The sequence below is a fragment of the Schistocerca piceifrons genome, chromosome 11 (assembly GCF_021461385.2).
Source record: "Schistocerca piceifrons isolate TAMUIC-IGC-003096 chromosome 11, iqSchPice1.1, whole genome shotgun sequence".
In the NCBI taxonomy this organism is placed as follows: Eukaryota; Metazoa; Arthropoda; class Insecta; order Orthoptera; family Acrididae; genus Schistocerca; species Schistocerca piceifrons.
In genome coordinates this window covers 123,734,243-123,754,984 of record NC_060148.1, presented here as the reverse complement: position 1 = coordinate 123,754,984, position 20,742 = coordinate 123,734,243, and the positions used below count along the sequence as shown (strand labels likewise).

The 20,742-nt window shown below is 39.1% G+C and overlaps 1 protein-coding gene across 1 annotated transcript in view; it reads right to left on the bottom strand.

The window, feature by feature from the left end:
* The window catches only part of LOC124720293, a 209,700-nt gene that overhangs the window by 139,212 nt on the left and 49,746 nt on the right, over nucleotides 1–20,742 (bottom strand). Inside the window, exon 4 of the mRNA XM_047245607.1 lies at nucleotides 6,542–6,648. Within this exon, the coding sequence (XP_047101563.1) occupies nucleotides 6,542–6,648 (107 nt within the window). The remainder of the gene's footprint in view (nucleotides 1–6,541; nucleotides 6,649–20,742) is intronic.

The window sequence follows — 20,742 nt, the reverse complement described above, 5'->3', positions numbered from 1 at the left end:
TCGCCAAATGTCAAGTAACTGGAGACAACAATGGAGACACAATTAACGTCAACAGGAGGGGGCTAGGAATGATAAACAGACACTAGATGCCCTTTTTTCCTTCACTTGTTGCCAAGTCACCAAGTGCTTAAGGAACATGGCCTTACCATGTTGCACAAAAGAAAATGTGCAAGATAGGAGCACGAGGTGCTGCTGTTGCTGTGGTGGTTGTTTGGCATGATGTGGCATGGAGGCTGCATTTGTACAGCTGTCACATCATCCTCCCCGAGAACTGACCAGCACACCAACAACCAGGAACAGGAGCCACCATAGCGATGTCACACCGAGTCTCAATCTGATAACTAGCAGCACAAGATACATATGTTGGAACTTAAACAGTGGCAACACTGTTGTGGAGACACTATGCAATGGAATCTACTATTGTTGCTGACAGCACACGTTGTTGACATACCTACCTTACCTCCAACCAAATGGACTCGCCCATCCCACGTCACTGGCATGCGCACAGTCGAGAGAAACACAGTCACTTCTGAGTGAGCAGTCTAATGTAACGGTGCCACTATGTTTTCGAAACAGGAACAACGGAGTTGGATCAAGATTGAATGTGGCAGAGGTTGTACAGAACGACAGTGTCATCAAGGTCTTCAAGTGGCATGTGGGGAATCGGTATCGCTGTGCAGAACAGTGGCACATTGGGTAAAAGCCTTCAACGAAGGTCGGCAAACTGTGGCAGACACACATCAGGTAGGCTGTCCTAACATCTCTGAAGAAGAAGTGCATGCTGTTGCCGTGTTAGTGGGCAGTAATCGGTGCCATACGATTCATGAGCTCACCCGTGAAACCGGATTAGCGCATATGACTGTGCTTTGCATCCTGAAGGAATGCCTTTGCATGTGAAAAATTGCATTACGATGGGTTACACGTGACTTGACGGGCATACAGAAATGGATGCATTAGGACACAGTTCAGACATACTTGGACTGCTATGAGTGCAAAGGAGAGCTTTCTTATGCCATATCGTAACACTGGATGAGACATGGGCCACATCATATGAGCCAAAACAGAAAGTCCAATCCAGTGAATGGTATCATTATAGGTCACCGCAAAAGTTGAAAGTGCATCAGAGCCCCAGTATGGTGAAAGTTATGGTGATTCTTGTGTATGACTGTGATGGCATTATCCTAACACATTACATTATTCCATGGCAGACAGTCAATGCACAGTATTACTGTTCATTTTTGAAGCATCTCCTGTGGCTAGCTTTGTGAAAGAAGTGACGACACTTTTTGGGCAACCCACCCATCATTTTGCAAGACAATGCGTGGGCACATACGGCGCAAGCTGTGTCTGCTCTGTTCGGTCGATGGGACTGGGAAGTACTGTACCATCCACCATACTCCCCAGACTTAAGTCCTTGTGACTTTGATTTGATTCCGAAGATGAAGGAACCACTTCATGGCATTCGCTTCAGAACTGTTCCAGAGTATGACAGGCAGTAGACCACTCCATTCACACCATCAACAGAACACGCTCTGCGAACAGTATACTATGCCTTCCACATCACTGGCAACGGGTTCTACACAATGCTGGTGACTGTTTGAAGGACAGTAACAGGAGCTAACATGTAACTCTTTTGTACCAGTTGTAAGTAAATAGTTGCCACTATTTAAGTTCCAACCCTTGTATCTCGAAAGATTGAACAATATTTAACACTTTGCTCAAAGATGGGTTTTAAAATTGTAGTGCGCACTGACTTTTCATGAGCCAACCAAATGATTGTGCCATGATCCATAGAACCGGCATAGGAATCATGATGAGAATTGGTAACAAACTGACATTTGTGACTTAGACCGTAGTGCAGAGTTCTGCCACATCGGCCCTGTAGGACTGGGGAACAATGACAGAACTCTACATGCAATGAAACATGTACATTCAATGATGATAATTTGACAACTTAAACACTTCGTCAAATGAAAGTGACGCAAGTTCCTGGAGTGTGGCTAACTGTTAGGTGCATCCATTTTCATTTTGAGAAATATGGGTGGTGCTCTTCCTTTGTCACACATTAAAAATTCCAATTTATCCAGAATTTTTTGTATTTTAAATCTTTCAGGACTGCTTAGTAGAATAAATTCACATTCTCACTGAAAAGAACACTGGAGGGTGTGATTTTCATTAAATTGAACAAAGGTGAGTCCAGGTGAGAATACCAATAACTATGAAAAGGATACATTGCTACTCAATGTGTCATCTTTATGGTGAGTAGCACTCTTACCCATTTCATTAAATTGAGTGTTTAATTTATAAAAGTGAATTACCATTCACTGTGGACGCGGTGTGAGAGTGATGACCTTGCTTTGTTGGGATACTATTATACACTGAGTCCAGCATGTTTTGTATAATGCAGTGTTCTATAATTTATATGACAGCTGGCAAGTTTTGTGTTGCAATTATTCTCTTAGAAAACTTTTGTCATGGATGAAATAATCTTCCTGCAGTTGTTTCCTGACTCATTACATAGCCAATATATTTCTATTGTTGGCAATGTATAATACTGCTTGTAATCCTGTTAAGTCATAGTACAAGTTGATAGGGTGGCATCAGAGTCCAGATGGTTGGGGGGGATTAACAAACAGTTGTAATGTTTGCATTTACAATGTTAAGAATTGGCCTTCACATGAAAAAAGAAAAGAGATGTAATAACAAATCCAAGCCGTGTTCCTGTAAACATTCTATTAACTTTTGACAGCCACTGTAATGTGAATTTTTAGTTAAGTGACTATAGTAAGAAATTTCTAATAATGGTCATCAATATGTATTTGCTTAAAAAATTAATAGAGAGTGTTTTAAATCTTGAAATAGTCACAAACATAGTGCAAACAAATTGCTAGTAGGTGGAAAAGATGCAGAATGAAAAATGAAATATTGCTGTCACTGTTGCAATAGCAGCCATTAATATTCTTATTATTATTCATGAAATGCTACTTAGCATGCACAAAAAAGGAAAGGACAAATGGCTTCCACTGCAATGATAAAGCAAAATTTTCTCTCCACATACTAGTAAATTACTTGCACTCTGGTGGTGCCTATTTCAAGATTTAAAACACTCTCCATTGATCTTGTAAGCAAATACCCATTTATCACCATTACAAGAAATTCCTTGTTGTTGTCACTGAACTTAAAATTCACATTACACTGGCTGCCAAAAGTTAAGAGAGCGACTGAAGAAATACTGCTCAGATTTATTAAAGGATCTCACTAACATTGTAAATGCAAACATTACAACTATTTGTTTAAACCCCATGCCCCCTGGACTGTGATTCTACACAATCAACTTGTCGTACGACTAAACAGGATTACATGCAGTATCACACATCACTGACAACAGAAATATACTGGTTATTTAGTTGGTTCATTCATGAGAAAAGAAAATAAATGCAACACAAAACTTGCCATCCGTAATATCCTTTATGGAACACTGCATTACACAATACATGTTCGACTCAGTATATAGTTGCATGCCAAGAAAGCAAGATCATCACACTCACACCATCACATCCATAGTAAATGGTAATTCAGTTTTATAAATGAAACACTCAATTTAATGAAAAGGATAAGAGTGCTACTCATCGTAAAGATAACACATTGAGTAGCAATCTGTCCTCCTCATAACTGCTGATATCGCAACTTGGACTTTCCTTTGCTCAGTTTAATGAAATGTACATCCTCCAATGGTTGTTGCATTGAAAAATGTGAAACTCTGTATTAACTCCTGCATCTGTACATCATTACTTTCCTGTTCCTTTACCCAGTCCCAGCCTGCCTTCTCCTCCTGGTGTAGAAACAACTAAAAACATCAAAACCTAAATTTTCAACATTTCCTTTTCCATTAATGTGTGTCAGATATACACCACTCATTCTGGATTCCAAATCTGTTGAACCCTTATTCTCCCTGAAATGGTGTTAATATTAAATTTTGACAATATTTTGAATTAAATTATAGACTATATAACAAAATGGGTATAATAAAAACCAGTTTGCGAAAAAAATGATTGCTTCTATGTCAAATGATTTGGTGTAAGCTCATAATGACTCCACATTTCCAATTTTTCAATGGAAACAAAGGATGCCCAAATGCAAGATAAAATGCTGTATATGTCGAGCTATCAGAAATCCCATGAAATCATCAAATTCAGAAAAGAATAAATCCTCAGTATAAATATGTTACAACACCTCTACCACATTCCTTTCGTTTTGTCAGTGCACAATAATGCTGTGCTATATTATATTAACCAGCTTAGTGCCCACTGCTTCACTCGTGTAGACTGTATGGCCTGCAGAGATCAAATTTTTATGCTGTTCACAAATTGCAACACCTTCTACACTTTTCACACTAATTAAGGCCACATAAGTGTGGCCTTTTCTGAATGTACTTCTGACCAAAAAAAGCAATTCTGGAAGCTAGAGTCCAAAGTATTCATTAATCATGGCTTTGGCATTTCTTAAGGAGATATTTCTACACCAACTTTCATTCCCCAATAAATATTTCTTTATATCTAACCAAATGTGAAATACCAATTTTTGTAAATTTAGCTTTAACATTTTTTTTAATGTAACGACATATTTTCTTAAAAATTTTTGTCCCCATTTTGTACTCTCTTAGACACTGAATTTCCAGAAACACTGAAAGCTGCATTATTATTATTATTATTTCTAACTGATAAGTCAAATACCAATTGTTATAGATAAAGCCTTAAAAATCCTTTAGTAATTACTTAATTTTCATGAACTTTTCACCCACTATTATACGCCCTTACTTGTTGAAGTTACAAAACGTGCTGAAACACATATTTTTATTTTCTGAAAGAAACCAAATACCACTTTTTGCAGTTTTAGCTTCAAAATTACCTTCACAGCAACATATTGTAAAAATGCCTTTTATCCCCAGTTTCACCCCCTTAGGAGTGGAATTTCAAACAATCCTTTCTTAAATGATGCCTACAGTGTAAAATCCACACACTCTCCAAACTTCAAGTTTCTGTCCTTAGCAGTTTGGGTGGGCAATGATAAATCAGTGAATCCGTCTGACCTTATTTCACCCCCTTATGGACTTAATTTCCAAAAATGTGAAACATGTATTTTTAATCTCTAACCAAAAAACCAAACACCAAATTTCAAAGATTTACCTTTAAAAATGCTTTTGCAATGAAATATTTTCATAAATGTCCCCCCCCCCCCATTTCACCCCCTTAGGGGCTGAATTTCCAAACACAGTGATTTGCATATCTTTTATTCCTAACAGAGAAACTTAATACAAATTTTTGTACATTTAGTTTCAAAAACGCTTGCACAGTGAAATATTTCCAGAAAAACTTTCATTCCCTGTTTCACCCTATAGGGGTTGAATTTCCAAAAACAGTGAAACACTTTTTTTTATTTCCAACTGAGAAGCCGAATTTAGATATTCACAGATTTAGCTTTGAAAATTATTTCATAATAAAATATTTCCATAAAAAATATCATCTGCTTTTTCACCCCATAGAGGTTCAATTTCCAAAAACACTGAAATAAATATTTCTTTTATTTGTACCCGAGAAGTCAAAATACCAATATTCATAGATATAGCTTTAAAAATACTTCAATAGTTCCTTACTAATGATACACTTTCAAAAAAAGTTTTCACCCACTATTTCACCCCCACAGGATTAAATTTCCAAAAATGGTGAAACATATTTCTTTGCTTCTGACCATGAAACCAAATACCAATTTTTGTAGGCCTAGCTTCAAAACTGACTTATAGTGACATTTTAAAAAGAAAACTCTTCATACCCCATTTCACCCCTTTAGGGTTGGAATATCAAAAAATCCCTTCTTAAACAATTCCTACAGTATGAGATTTTCACTCTGCAGCGGAGTGTGCACTGATGTGGAACTTCCTGGCAGGTTAAAACTGTGTGCTGGATCGAGACTCGAGCTCAGGACCTTCGCCTTTCGTGGGCAAGTGCTCTACTGTCTAAGCTACCAAAGCACGACTCACGCCCCATCCTCACAGCTTTACTTCTGCCAGTACCTCATCTCCTACATTCCAAACTTTACAGAAGAAGGTTCGCAGGAGAGCTTCTGTAAAGTTTGGAAGGTAGGAGATGAGGTACTGGCAGAAGTAAAGCTGTGAGGACGGGGCGGGAGTCGTGCTCGGATAGCTCAGATGGTAGAGCACTTGCCCGCGAAAGGCAAAGGTCCCAAGTTCGAGTCTCGGTTCGGCACACAGTTTTAATCTGCCAGGAAGTTTCAATTCCTACAGTATAAGATCCACACTTTTTTCAAATTTCAGATAACTGTCCTTAGCGGTTTGGGTAGGGCAATGATGAGTCAGTCAGTAACGACTTTACCTTTTATATATAAAGATTGAGATATATTGTATCACCTGCAGTTATGAGCCATGTGTCCTTTGGAACAATTCAATCAGATTCAGTTTGTACCAAATATTTAGAAAATAAACAATTTTCTCCATAACAGTGTAATAAAAAATGGCAGAACATACCACAGTCTTCATCACTGAAATTTTTCAATTTGCATAAAGAATTTCGACTGGCCACAGTATGGGAATTTATTCGTTTTATTATTGGTTCAGTCTGAACTATACCACTCCTATAAAGATAAAGAAGATAAACAATAAAATGATTGAATGCATATTGTAACACGTATAAAATTAACTGTGTATAGATATGCATTACAAAACCAACATTTAATGCACCACTACATGAAAGTTATTTTTAACATTTATCATATTTTGCGAATCACTGATCTAGTTCAGCAGCAGAATTTTATCCAAACAAACTTAACCATATTTTCTGCTTGTTAAATGTCACAAGAGCAGGGATCTTGCATTAATGAATAGTAATTTTACAAGTCAAAAGGTACTCCACTTTTATTATTTCACAAAACATATTTGCAAACATATCTGCAGGACCTCAAATTACATATGGGGCCTATAAAAGTGGCAAACAGTATGTATTTCTACCATGAGATTTGTTGCGCAAACTGTTCTTATCACTGTAATTCTCTGAACATCCGAGCTTTAGACAATAATTGTCATTATCTTCATCAAGAGAGCAACTGACTGTCAAAGAAGTAACAGGATTGCACAGATACAGCAAGTTTAGTGGTGCCCACTAGGAGCAGAGATTATATTGGTGTCAGCAATGAAATGTAGCTCTTTGCATCTGTTTTCATTACAACATTTAACATGGGATGTGCTGTTAGATATTGTCATGTTTGCCCAAGTATTTTTCCCAGAATCAACAAAACCATCCCTCCTCATTCTATGAGGGTCACTCCAAAAGAAATGCACACTATTTATGTAAAAATACAGTTTTCATTCTGCATGTGTGAAAGTTTTACAATGTGTAGATACATTCTTTCAACTTGTTTTCAAACTTATTTCAAACTGTTCCCGTGAGTGCCACCATCACAGCATGTCTTCAAGATGGCTGCTACACTTGACGTTCGTCAGAAGCAACGTGCTGTGATAGAATTCCTGTGCTGTGAAAACGAGACAGTGCAAAACATCCACAAGAGGTTGAAAAAGGTGTATGGAGATGCTGCTGTCCATCACAGTACAGTTAGTCAGTGGGCAAGCAGGTTACGTGATGAAAGCGGGCATGGCAATATTGAGGATTGTCCTCGCAGTGGCAGGCCTCGTACTGCACACACTCCACGATCACAAAACTCGGATGGACAACACTGAAACATCCGCCTTACAGTCCTGACCTGGCTCCATGTGACTATCATCTCTTTGGGAAACTGAAAGGCTCTCTTCATGGAACAAGGTTTGAAGATGATGACTCCCTCGTGCATGCTGCCAAACAGTGGCACCAACAGGTTGGTCCATAATTTTACCGTGTGGATATACAGGCGCTGGTTCCAAAATGGCATAAGGCAGTTGAGAGGGATGGAAATTATGTGGAGAAATGAAAATATTGTTCCTAAAGGATATATCTACACACTGTGAATCTTTCAAACATGTATAATAAAACATGGATTTAAAAAAAAAAAATAGTGTGCATTTCTTTTGGAGTGACCCTCGAATTTGTAAATCCACCAGACATTCACAAAAGTGCCCAGAAATTCACCCATATAAGACATACTTATCATACACTACCTGATCAAAAGTACACGAAAACCTATTAGTGGACATTAATATGGGGTGTACCCTCGCCTTTATGACATCTTGAAATCTGTTGTGGACACTTTCAATGGTGTGGCTGAATGTCAGTGAAGGAATGCCAGACCATTCTTCCTCCAGCAAAAAACCAGAGAAGGTAGTGATGTTGGATGCTGGGTCTGGAGCAAGGTCACTGTTTAAACTGTCCCCAAAAGTGTTCCAATAGTTTCATTTTAAGACTCTGGGAAGTCCAGTCCATTTCAAGAAGCGCATGCGCGCGCACACACACACACACACACACACACACACACACACACACACAGAGAGAGAGAGAGAGAGAGAGAGAGAGAGAGAGAGAGAGAGAGAGAGCGCTAGCTGTACGCAGTATACAATGCAGTAAAATGTGTTTATAACCATCCACAATTAGCATTTTTAAGCACAATAAGGTAATATTACCCCAAGCACAAGAAATACCTCCATAATGTAACACCACTGCCTTCATACTTCACTATCGGGACTACACAGGATGGTGCATAAAGTTCTCCAGAATTCACCAAATACCAAACCCAAACCTTTCCATCGAACTGCCACAGGGTATCGTGTGATTCATCATTCCCACTTATTCCCAATCATCCAGTGTCCAGTGGTTTTGGCCTTCGCACCACCTCAAGTGTTGCTCAACACTGACCATAGAAATTTGAGGCTTGTGAGGAGCTTCTCAACCATGGCACACTATTTCTTTTGAGCTCCATACGAACAGTCACTGTGATAGCTCCACTGCTAACAATTTGAAATCCCCAAGTGATTCCCTTCACAGACTTCATGTAATTGTTTACAATCTCCCTCCCACAATGGTCAATGGTACCTTTCCATCTCAACATGAGGTCTACCAGGACTGGTTTACTGTGATTGTTCCTTTACAGTTACATTTCACAATCACATAACAAACAGCTGACTTGGGCAGAGCTTTAGAAGGGTTGAAATGTTGCCGATGGATTTGTTACTCAAGTGACAGCCAATCAGTAGTGCATGTTCAAAGTTGCAGCATTAAGCTTTCCTGACTGACTCGTTCTGCTGTTAATGATTCTCTACTGACAACACAATATTCCTTGCCTTCTTTTATACTGGTTGTTCTGCACACAATACTCCTTGCCTCCTTTTATACTGGTTGTTCCACCTCTTGTGATGTCTAGTGGTTAATTCCACGTTACATGGAAGTGTTCAGGTACTTCTGGCCAGATAGTGTATGTCTAGCTTGTATCCACACAGTTGTTAAGTATCACTCAAAAGTTGCCACATACTGCAACTTAGTGCATTTGAGGCACAGAATAACACTTCTTTTGAAGTCACAATCAAAGACAGAACTACACTGTATCTTAACCTCATTACCCAGGCACTAACAGCATTTTCATTCATTACTGATGCACAAAAAAAATGTAATTCATTGCAAGATGGACCATTTAAGTAGAGAAAAGGAGAGCATGACACTTTATGCAAAAATTCAGGCCATTTCTGTGATCTTAGCAAATTTAGTTGATTAACTTTTGAACTGTTCAGTAGTTGTACCTAAATTAGAACTAACAATTACACAAAAGAAGTTGAAGATTCCGTGTCAACAGAAGTAGATCCTTAAACATATTAAAACAAAGTATGCTCTGAATACTCAATAACAGCAGAAGCACTGAAATTATCAAAATCAAATATTATCAAATTTTAACACTTGTTCTCTGAGAAGATCTGGGAAACTTGAAAACATGCAGAAAAATGGCAAATAGCTCTAATCCAAACCCTTCATTAAAAAAGAAAAAAATAATAATAATAATAAATAAGGTGTTTATAACTACAGAGAAATATTGATTTCATCTATTCTACACTCCTGGAAATGGAAAAAAGAACACATTGACACCGGTGTGTCAGACCCACCATACTTGCTCCGGACACTGCGAGAGGGCTGTACAAGCAATGATCACACGCACGGCACAGCGGACACACCAGGAACCGCGGTGTTGGCCGTCGAATGGCGCTAGCTGCGCAGAATTTGTGCACCGCCGCCGTCAGTGTCAGCCAGTTTGCCGTGGCATACGGAGCTCCATCGCAGTCTTTAACACTGGTAGCATGCCGCGACAGCGTGGACGTGAACCGTATGTGCAGCTGACGGACTTTGAGCGAGGGCGTATAGTGGGCATGCGGGAGGCCGGGTGGACGTACCGCCGAATTGCTCAACACGTGGGGCGTGAGGTCTCCACAGTACATCGATGTCGTCGCCAGTGGTCGGCGGAAGGTGCACGTGCCCGTCGACCTGGGACCGGACCGCAGCGACGCACGGATGCACGCCAAGACCGTAGGATCCTACGCAGTGCCGTAGGGGACCGCACCGCCACTTCCCAGCAAATTAGGGACACTGTTGCTCCTGGGGTATCGGCGAGGACCATTCGCAACCGTCTCCATGAAGCTGGGCTACGGTCCCGCACACCGTTAGGCCGTCTTCCGCTCACGCCCCAACATCGTGCAGCCCGCCTCCAGTGGTGTCGCGACAGGCGTGAATGGAGGGACGAATGGAGACGTGTCGTCTTCAGCGATGAGAGTCGCTTCTGCCTTGGTGCCAATGATGGTCGTATGCGTGTTTGGCGCCGTGCAGGTGAGCGCCACAATCAGGACTGCATACGACCGAGGCACACAGGGCCAACACCCGGCATCATGGTGTGGGGAGCGATCTCCTACACTGGCCGTACACCATTGGTGATCGTCGAGGGGACACTGAATAGTGCATGGTACATCCAAACCGTCATCGAACCCATCGTTCTACCATTCCTAGACCGGCAAGGGAACTTGCTGTTCCAACAGGACAATGCACGTCCGCATGTATCCCGTGCCACCCAACGTGCTCTAGAAGGTGTAAGTCAACTACCCTGGCCAGCAAGATCTCCGGATCTGTCCCCCATTGAGCATGTTTGGGACTGGATGAAGCGTCATCTCACGCGGTCTGCACGTCCAGCACGAACGCTGGTCCAACTGAGGCGCCAGGTGGAAATGGCATGGCAAGCCGTTCCACAGGACTACATCCAGCATCTCTACGATCGTCTCCATGGGAGAATAGCAGCCTGCATTGCTGCGAAAGGTGGATATACACTGTACTAGTGCCGACATTGTGCATGCTCTGTTGCCTGTGTCTATGTGCCTGTGGTTCTGTCAGTGTGATCATGTGATGTATCTGACCCCAGGAATGTGTCAATAAAGTTTCCCCTTCCTGGGACAATGAATTCACGGTGTTCTTATTTCAATTTCCAGGAGTGTATTATGAAACTGTAACTAAACCTTTGAAAAAAATTAAGAGAACATTTATCTAAACAATTCCTAGAATATCAGGGTGACTTCAGAAAGGGAAGATTAAATCAGAATCCTACTCTAGATATAAGATCAATAATTTCTCACAGCAGTTTATGGAGAAAACTATACACTTTAATTTGCTGACTTACAAAACATCTGACCCTGTAGATAGAGTAACCCAGGATAAAAATATCACAGAATTTGAAGTGATAGCAAAATTAGCAAACATTATCTGTGAAAGCCATTGTCAAAATTATGGTATTTTCCAGATTTTTCAAGTCAAATCTTTCCCAAGTTTACTTTTTCACTAAATTTGGCACCAGAGCGTCCTTTTTTTTACAGAAGTATATATTGACAATTCTTAGAATATCTATAATTAATTATTTTTTGAAGTATAAATCAGAGAGGAATTGGTAACAGGTCACATCAAAAATGAAGAGATAAGAAATGAAACATTTTTAAAATATTAAATATTGTATTTTGATTTAAAGGCAACAGAAAATATCGAATAAAAATTACAAATTCTGTTTTTTCAAATATAGATACATTATTAGTTACTCATTAAAGGGAACAAACTCTCAAAATATGTCATAATAAAATGAATATAACACTTCATTACATTTTGTATTTCTGCCGAAATCTCTGACGCTTTGCTCAACATAATTGCTCCTTTTGTTTCTAATTCTTTGATTTCAGCTTGCTTTCACTTGTTCGGTAATCATTCCTTCTTTTCTCATTCACATTCCTTCTAATTTTTTAGGTCCTCTTTGCACAAAGAATGCGCATGCGAAAACAGGATATAAGACTTTTCTTGATATCACCATTTCCATAATAGTTTTCTTTATGAGCCAAGAAGCAATTCTATACTTTCCCCTTTCAGGTGGTCTTTATGTAGCTCAGCAACATACTTCTTCAAATGTGGAATATGTTGTTTAAGTGCTCTCTTCATGACTTACAAAATTTCCAACCCATCTTACAGAACAAAATTTGAGAGGGAGCTTGGAAAACCCTGTAATATTTGAGAAGGTTGTCCTCCTTGATGGAAAATACTTCATAAAGTACAGAATCACCCTAAGAAATTCAAGAACATTCCAGGCACTTTCATTATGAGCAGTTTTCAAAGCTTCATTCACTACATGAGGTGAGCAAGTGAAACAATGAAATATTTGTGTTTGATTATCTTCTTCATTGAATAGAAATGCTTGAAAATCACGAAACATATTCAAGTTCACATCTGGTCCATCCACAGAAATTTGGATTATATTCTTAGGTGACAAATTCAAACCATTCAGATCCTCCAGGAAACCTGATTGTAAATCAGAAGATGTGGGAAAATTCAAAAACACAGATATTAAATATCTTGTGGATATAGACCGATATTGCTCATCCCTGAAACAAACCACCAAATCCGTCTGTGCCTTTTGCACAACTTCGCTTAAACTCTCATCATATGACACAAAAGAATCAAACTTCCCTGACTTTGTTAAGTAGGAGTTTCAGGAAATGAGGGCCAAGTCCACAAGTAATTATATGTGACAACCTACACTTGCGTAACTGTATTTTTCTGATAATCATGCTGCCATAAAACATAATTTGGAATACGTCTGTTGTGTTTCCAGAACTTCTCACTGAAGAATGAGTCATGACTTTATTCAAAGACCATATAATCTCAGATTTTACTTTCTCATCAATAACTAAAAAATGTTTCAATGAGTTTGTTTTGGAACCCTCTTCAACTGAAGTTCTAGATATTGTAGTAAGAGCAAGTGATTGCAATTTGTCACTACCATTTAAATTCCTTTCAGAACAAACTTGTGACTGTGCTGTCACTTTTTCTACTATATCACAAGACAACTTGTTTTGTTGCCTTGAAACTAATGAATCAACCAATGCTGAATGTCTCTTTCCTCTTGCACGTGTTTTTACATTTGAAATGCCACTGGTACTAATGTCTAAGTCACATTTGCACAAAATGGTCAACAGATGCCAAATTATAGTCTGCAAGTAGTACTAATATGGTGTGGGAAACATTTTAGTTAGCAAGAAAACAATTTTACTCTGATTGCCCTTAACATCTTTAAAATGAGATTAAAATTACAATAGTTTTATATTAGTAATTAAAAACTTCTAAGGAAGTGTCTTTCCAAAAAAGATGCAGAATGAAGATATTTAAACAGAAGTGGGAGTGGACAGAATTAAAGGAACAGTCGATAATCCTCCAGCACCACATGGGATGACAGCACTGTCATGGGTGGAAATACAATTTATATGTCATTTCCACTAGGTGTATGTGTGGTGTCACGTATAGCTCAATGAAGTCACACCTTCACATTTCTCAATTTCCTCTCATGGTTGCAAACTGCAGTAGCAGTCTTTGCTAACATGGCTTGAACAGATGGACACTTAAGTTTCCTACACATAAGTTTCCTACACATAATGAAGACCTAAGAGATCTGGCGAATCTTTATTATGTTGTTGTTGTTGTTGTTTTGTGGTGTTCTGTCCAGAGACTGCAGCTCTCCATGCTACTCTATCCTGTGCAATCTTCTTCATCTCTAAGTACCTAATGCAACCTACATCCTTCTGAATCTACTTAGTGTATTAATCTTGTGGTCTCTCTCTACGATTTTTACCCTCCACACTGCCCTCCAATACTAAACTGGTGATCCTTTGATGGCTCAGAACATGCCCTACCAACTGATCGCTCCTTCTAGCCAGCTTATGCCACAAATTTCTCTTCTCCCCAATTCTGTTCAGTACCTCCTCATTAGTTACATGATCTACCCATATAATCTTCAGTATTCTTCTGTAGCACCACATTTCAAAAGCTTCTATTCTCTTCTTGTCTAAACTATTTATTGTCCATATTTCACTTGCATACATGGCTACAATCCACACAAATACTTTCAGAAAAGACTACCAGACACTTAAATCGATACTAGATGTTAACAAATTTCTCTTCTTCAGAAGCATTTTGCTTTCCATTGCCTGTCTACATTTTATATCCAATCTACTTCGACCATCATCTGTTATTTTTCTCCCAAATAGCAGAACTCATCTACTACTTTAAGTGTCTCATTTCCTAATCTAATTCCCTCAGCATCACCTGATTTAATTCGACTACATTCCATTATCCTCATCTTGCTTTTGTTGACAATGTCTGTTGCGGTCAACTGCTCTTCCAGGTCCTTTGCTGTCTATGACAGAATTACAATGTCATCGTCTAACCTCAAAGTTTTTATTTCTTCTCCATGGATTTTAATTCCTACTCCAAATTTTTCTTTTGTTTCCTTTACTGCTTGCTCAATATACAGACTGTTAGCATTGGGGATATGCTACAACCCTGTATAAGGTAAGTGGTAGGGTCAGTATTGCCTCACGTGTTCCAACATTTCTACAGAATCGAAACTGATCTTCCTCAAGGTCAGCTTCTACCAGTTATTACATACATCTGTAAAGAATTTGTGTTATTATTTTGCAGCTGTGACCTATTAAACTGGTAGTTCGGTAATTTTTGGATCTGTAAACACCTGCTTTCTTTGGGATTTGAATTATTATATTCTTCCTGAAGTCTGAGGGTATTTCACCTATCTCATACATCTTGCTCTTCAGATGGTACAGTTTTGTCAGGGCTGGCTCTCCCAAGGGCATCAGTAGTTCTGATCGAATGTTGTCTACCCCCAGGGCCTTTTTTTGACTTAGGTCTTTCAGTGCTCAGTCAAACTCTTCACGCAGTGTCATATCTCCCATTTCATCTTCATCTACATCCTCTTCCATTCCCATAATATTGTCCTCAAGTAAATCGCCCTTGTATAGACCCTCTATATACTCCTTCCACCTTTCTACTTTCCCTCCTTTGCTTGGAACTGATTTTCCATCTGAGCTCTTGATATTCATACAGGTGGTTCACTTTTTTCCAAAGGTCTCTTTAATTTCCTTGTAAGCAGTATCTATGTTACTCCTAGTGATGTATACCTCTACATCCTTACATTTGTCCTCTAGCCACCCCTGCTTTGCCATTTTGCACTTCCTGTCAATCTCATTTTGGAGATGTTTGTATTCCTTTTTGCTTCCTTCATTTACTACATTTTTATGTTTTCTCCTTTCATCAATTAAATTCAATATCTCTTCTGTTACAAAAGGATTTCTACTAGCCCTCATCTTTTTACCTACTTGATCCTCTGCTGCCTTCACTATTTCATTATTTCCTTCCCCCGTTCTTGTCATTCAATCCCTAATACTCTCTCCAAAACTCTCAACAACGCCTGGTTCTTTCAATTTATCCAGGTTCCATCTCTTTAAATTCCCACCTTTTTGCAGTTTCTTCAGTTTTAATCTACAGTTTGTAACCAATAGATTGTGGTCAGAGTCCACGTCTGCCCCTGGAAATGTCTTACAATTTAAAACCTAGTTCCTAAATCTCTGTCTTACCATTATATAATCTATCTGAAACTTTCCAGCGTCTCCACACCTCTTCCACATATATAACGTTTTTTATGATTGTTAAACCAAGTGTTAGCTATGATTAAGTTATGCTCTGTGCAAAACTCTACCAGGCAGTTTCCTCTTTCATTCTATTCCTTAATCCCATTCCCTATTCACCTATAACTTTTCCTTCTCTTCCTTTTCCTACTATCGAATTCCAGTTCCTCATGACTATTAAATTTTCATCCCCCTTCACTATCTGAATAATCTCTTTTATCTCGTCATACATTTCTTCAATCTCTTCGTCATCTGCAGAGCTAGTGGGCATATAAACTTGTACTAGTGTGGTAGGTGTGGGCTCCGTGTCTATCTTGGTTACAATAATGCATTCACTATGCTGTTTGTAGTAGCTTACCCATGCTCCTATTTTTTTTACTCATTATTAAATCAACTCCTGCATTACCCCTATTTAATTTTGTATTTATAACCCTGTATTCACTTGACCAGAAGTCTTATTCCTCCTGCCACTGTACTTTTCCTTTTTAAATTTTCTAACCTACCTGTCCGATTAGGGATCTGATATTCCATATTCTGATCCACAGAACACCAGTTTTGTTTCTCCTGATAACAATGTCCTCTTGAGTAGTCCCAGCCTGGAGATTCAAATGGGAGACTATTTTACCTCCAGAATATTTTACCCATGAGAACGCCATCATCATTTAACCATACAGTAAAGCAGCATGCTCTCAAGAAAAATTACAGCTGTAGTTTCCCCTTGGTTTCAGCCTTTTGCAATGCCAGCACAGCAAGGCCGTTTTGGTTAATGCCACAAAGCCAGATCAGTCAATCATCCAGACTGTTGCCCCTGCGACTACTGAAAAGGCTGCTGCCCTTTTCAGGAACCACATGTTTGTCTAGACTCTCAACAGATACCCCTCCGTTGTCGTTGCACCTATGGTACAGCTATATGAATCGCTGAGGCATGCTAGCCTCCCCACCTAAGATACAACTTACACATCACCACTTGATTGTCATCCTTCATTATCTGGCACAGTTCACAAGTTCTGATAACTGTTAAGACTTTCTTACTTAAGCTCTTAAGGGGACATGCTTGTGAAAATGACCAAAAATTTGAAAAAAAAAAATTCTTGGTCCATAGAAATAAGCATTTCATGCTGATTTCAAGAATGTATAGTTAATGGGCATTATCATTTTCCATTTGTTCTTAAATTTTGGTTGAACGTAATTCTGCACAGTGGCCATTCCCATCTGCCAGTTTGAAGTGCAACAGAATATGTGATGCATTATTCTGTTCCGTTTTTTTTTTTTTTTTTTTCATCATTAGTTAGGGATCATTAACACATGTGTATTCTAGAAGGCACTGACTCCAAGAAACAAAGTACAGGCATGTCTAGAAGGCTGTGGTTTGAATGTTTACATTAGTGGTTTTATAGTAATTGTGTGTTGTTTTGTTTCTCTGTGTGTGTGTTTCCTGTGCTACAAATGCCGAGAGTAAAGATATTTAGCCTCAAACGAAAGTTTCGCGGCAAACAGTTCCAAACATAACCAAATAATACACATCAGTTGCTTCAAAAGTCACCCATGGAAACTGTGTCTACAGACAGTGCTTCTAGACATAAACTTTCACTTTCTGAATGTAATAAGAACAAGCCTAGTAGTATTGTAAGCAGCAATAATGACGGAAATGTTGTTGTGAACCTAAATAACCTGTCAAAGACTTTTGAAGAGTGCTTACACAAAGTGAAATTTATTCTTTGACTTAATATTATAGACTAGCAATAAGGAGTAATGTAGGAAATTTTGTGTACAGGTGGTCAACAGTAAATGAATTACTCTCTTTTATAGGAGGTTTAGATACCATGAACAATGAAAAAAGAAACCAAAATCCAGAAGAGACAAATCACAGCAATAGTAAACATAATTCAGAATTTCAGGGAAAGAAAAAAGCAAACTTTTGTCAGGTAACAAATTATACTTGGGGCAAGCATAAACAACTGAGTAATAGGCTGAAAAATGCAAATGCAAAAACACTTAGTAGTACTAAAAGGGATGATGATAAAACAATATTTTGATGATATACACAGTGATGAGCCACATTATTTGAGGAAGATGGGCAGTGTCCTGGTCAAAGAGCCAAAACCGAGGATGTACAAGGATTGGAACTTTAATAATGGCAACTATTTCTTTACAGCTTATACAAAATAGATGTGTGTTTCAAAGTTTTACTGACCTTCAAAGTAGTCACCAGCATTGTGTATAGCCCGTTGCCAGTGATGTGGAGGTCATAGAATACTGTTAGCAGTGCCAGTTGTGATAATAGTTTGAGCAGAGTGGTCTGCTGCCCAACGAATTTGTGGAAGTTCTGAAGCGAATTCCGTGAAGTGTTTCCTTCGGTTTAGAAATCGAGGGCTTAGGTCAGAGGTGGTATAGCACTTAGCAGCCCCATCAGTCAAACAAATCAGTAACAGGTTACAATGAAAGTGCTTGAGCATTGTCCTGCAAAATGGTGGTCTGGTCCTGTAGAAAGTGTCATACTTTTGTCTCTATGCTGTTCATTTTTGGAACACAACCTATGATCATCTTAGAGATAGAAGTGATGACACTTTCTGGGACCTGACCATCATTTTGCAGGACAATGCTCAAGCATGTACAGTGCAAGCTGTTACTGACTTGTTTGACTGATGGGGCTGCTAAGGGCTATACTGCCTACTGCACTCCTCTGACTTAAGCCCTTGTGAGTTCAACTCGATTTCTAAACTGAAGGAAACACTTCATGGAATTCGCTTCAGAATTTCCACAAATTCGTTGGGCAGCAGACCACTCTGCTCAAACTGTCATCACAACTGGCACTGCTAAGAGTATTCTACAACCTCCACATCACTGGCAACAGGTTATACACAATGCTGGTGACTACTTTGAAGGTCAGTAAAACTTTGAAACACATATCTATTTTGTATAAGCTGTAAAGAAATAGTTGCCATTATTAAAGTTCCAATCCTTGTACATCCTGGGTTTTGGCTCTTTGACCAGGACACTGCCCATCTTCCTCAAATAATGTGGCTCATCACTGTGTATATAATCGAAATATTGTTTTATCATCATCCCTTTTAGTACTCCTAAGTGTTTCTGCATTTGCATTTCTCAGCCTATTACTCAGTTGTTTATGCTTACCCCAAGTATAATTTGTTACCTGACAAAAGTTTGCTTTTTTTCTTTCCCTGAAATTCTGAATTATGTTTACTATTGCTGTGATTTGTCTCTTCTGGATTTTGGTTTCTTTTTCCATTGTTCATGGTATCTAAACCTCCTATAAAAGAGAGTAATTCATTTACCGTTGACCACCTGTACACAAAATTTCTTTAGGTACATAGTAAATTAAACATCTAACTAGTATCTTCGCTATATTCTCGAGAGGGTAGTCTACAGACTTCAATCGGATAAGGTGACACACTGCACACTTTTTAAAATTGCCCCATGAACTATTATAACATTTTAAGTGCAGTAATTCTAATGTTAGTTTCTTCTGTATAGCTCCTGATCTATATTTTCGTTTAAATATTTCCTGAAAAAAAATTCTGAGATGTAAATTCCTCTGTGTGTGCATTTCCTCACACTGTTGCATCCCCTACCAAGTAAGTCAATGCAGAATCTATGTTCTTAGAATCCTCCTACTTTTGTTGTAAGGTCCTAGAAAATACTATCAAGAAATAAGTAGAATGTACACTCATGTTCAGAAAAAATCAGAACAGCTTGAACGACTAGAGATAGGACATTGATATTCACAGGGCATGTACATTAGTGTGTTCTGCAGAAATGATTAGCATTTCAGTCACCTCGTTCCAGCATGCCTCTTGTTGCCTAGTAGGCACAGGGCCTGCCACGGGCACTGGTAACGCGTTCCACGCATGATGGCATAGATGCATATACGATGTGAAAGGAGTCTTGTTGTAAAGCCATCCATGCTCCATTCACTTGGTTCCAAAGTTCATCTGTGGTGGTCAGCACTGGGTCACAGCACTGCACCCGTCATTTCACCACATACCACATATTTTCGAATGGTGGCAACGTCTGGAGATCTGGTGGGCCATGGCAAAAGGCTGACACCAAGAAGGTACAAGTTCAAGCAGCAACATGTGGTTGTCCATTATCTTGCTGAAAAATGGAATCTGGGGTGTTATTCAGAAAGGGCAAAGCTATGAGTCACAAGAAGTCACACTGGTCACGGTGCCGTGGACTAGCAGCAAATGTGATTTGTAGTTGTACCCAATAGCACCCCACATCGTGCTTTTCCATCATTGATATTTGCTTAAAGTTGGTGCTGTGTGTCTTTTGCAAATGTAGTCACTGTGATGTCACTCCCTGTCTGCAGTGAACCAAAACGTGGCCATCATTTTCAAATAAACAGAACTTGGATTCATCCAAAAACACTATCTGATGCTATTCCTGTCCCCAGTGGCGTCATTCCATACACCACTGAGGTCTAACATGTTTTAGCCGTATGCACATTTTATCAGCAGGTGGTGGTGTGCCGTGATATTGATGCTGACCTTCAACCCGTGGGCCGACATGAAACAAATGCTAATCATGTCTGCCGAACATACTAATATACATGTCCTGTGAATATGAATGTCCTATCTCTAGTCATTCGAGGTGTTCTGTTTTTTCTGAACATCACTTTACATTACCACCAGGTTTAAATTTCACAAAATGTTTCTGCATATTCAAGTTACTTCCTTCCTAATTACACTGTAGGAAATACTGCAACCAGCCCCAAATATTTTTAAATTATTTTATTAAACCATTAC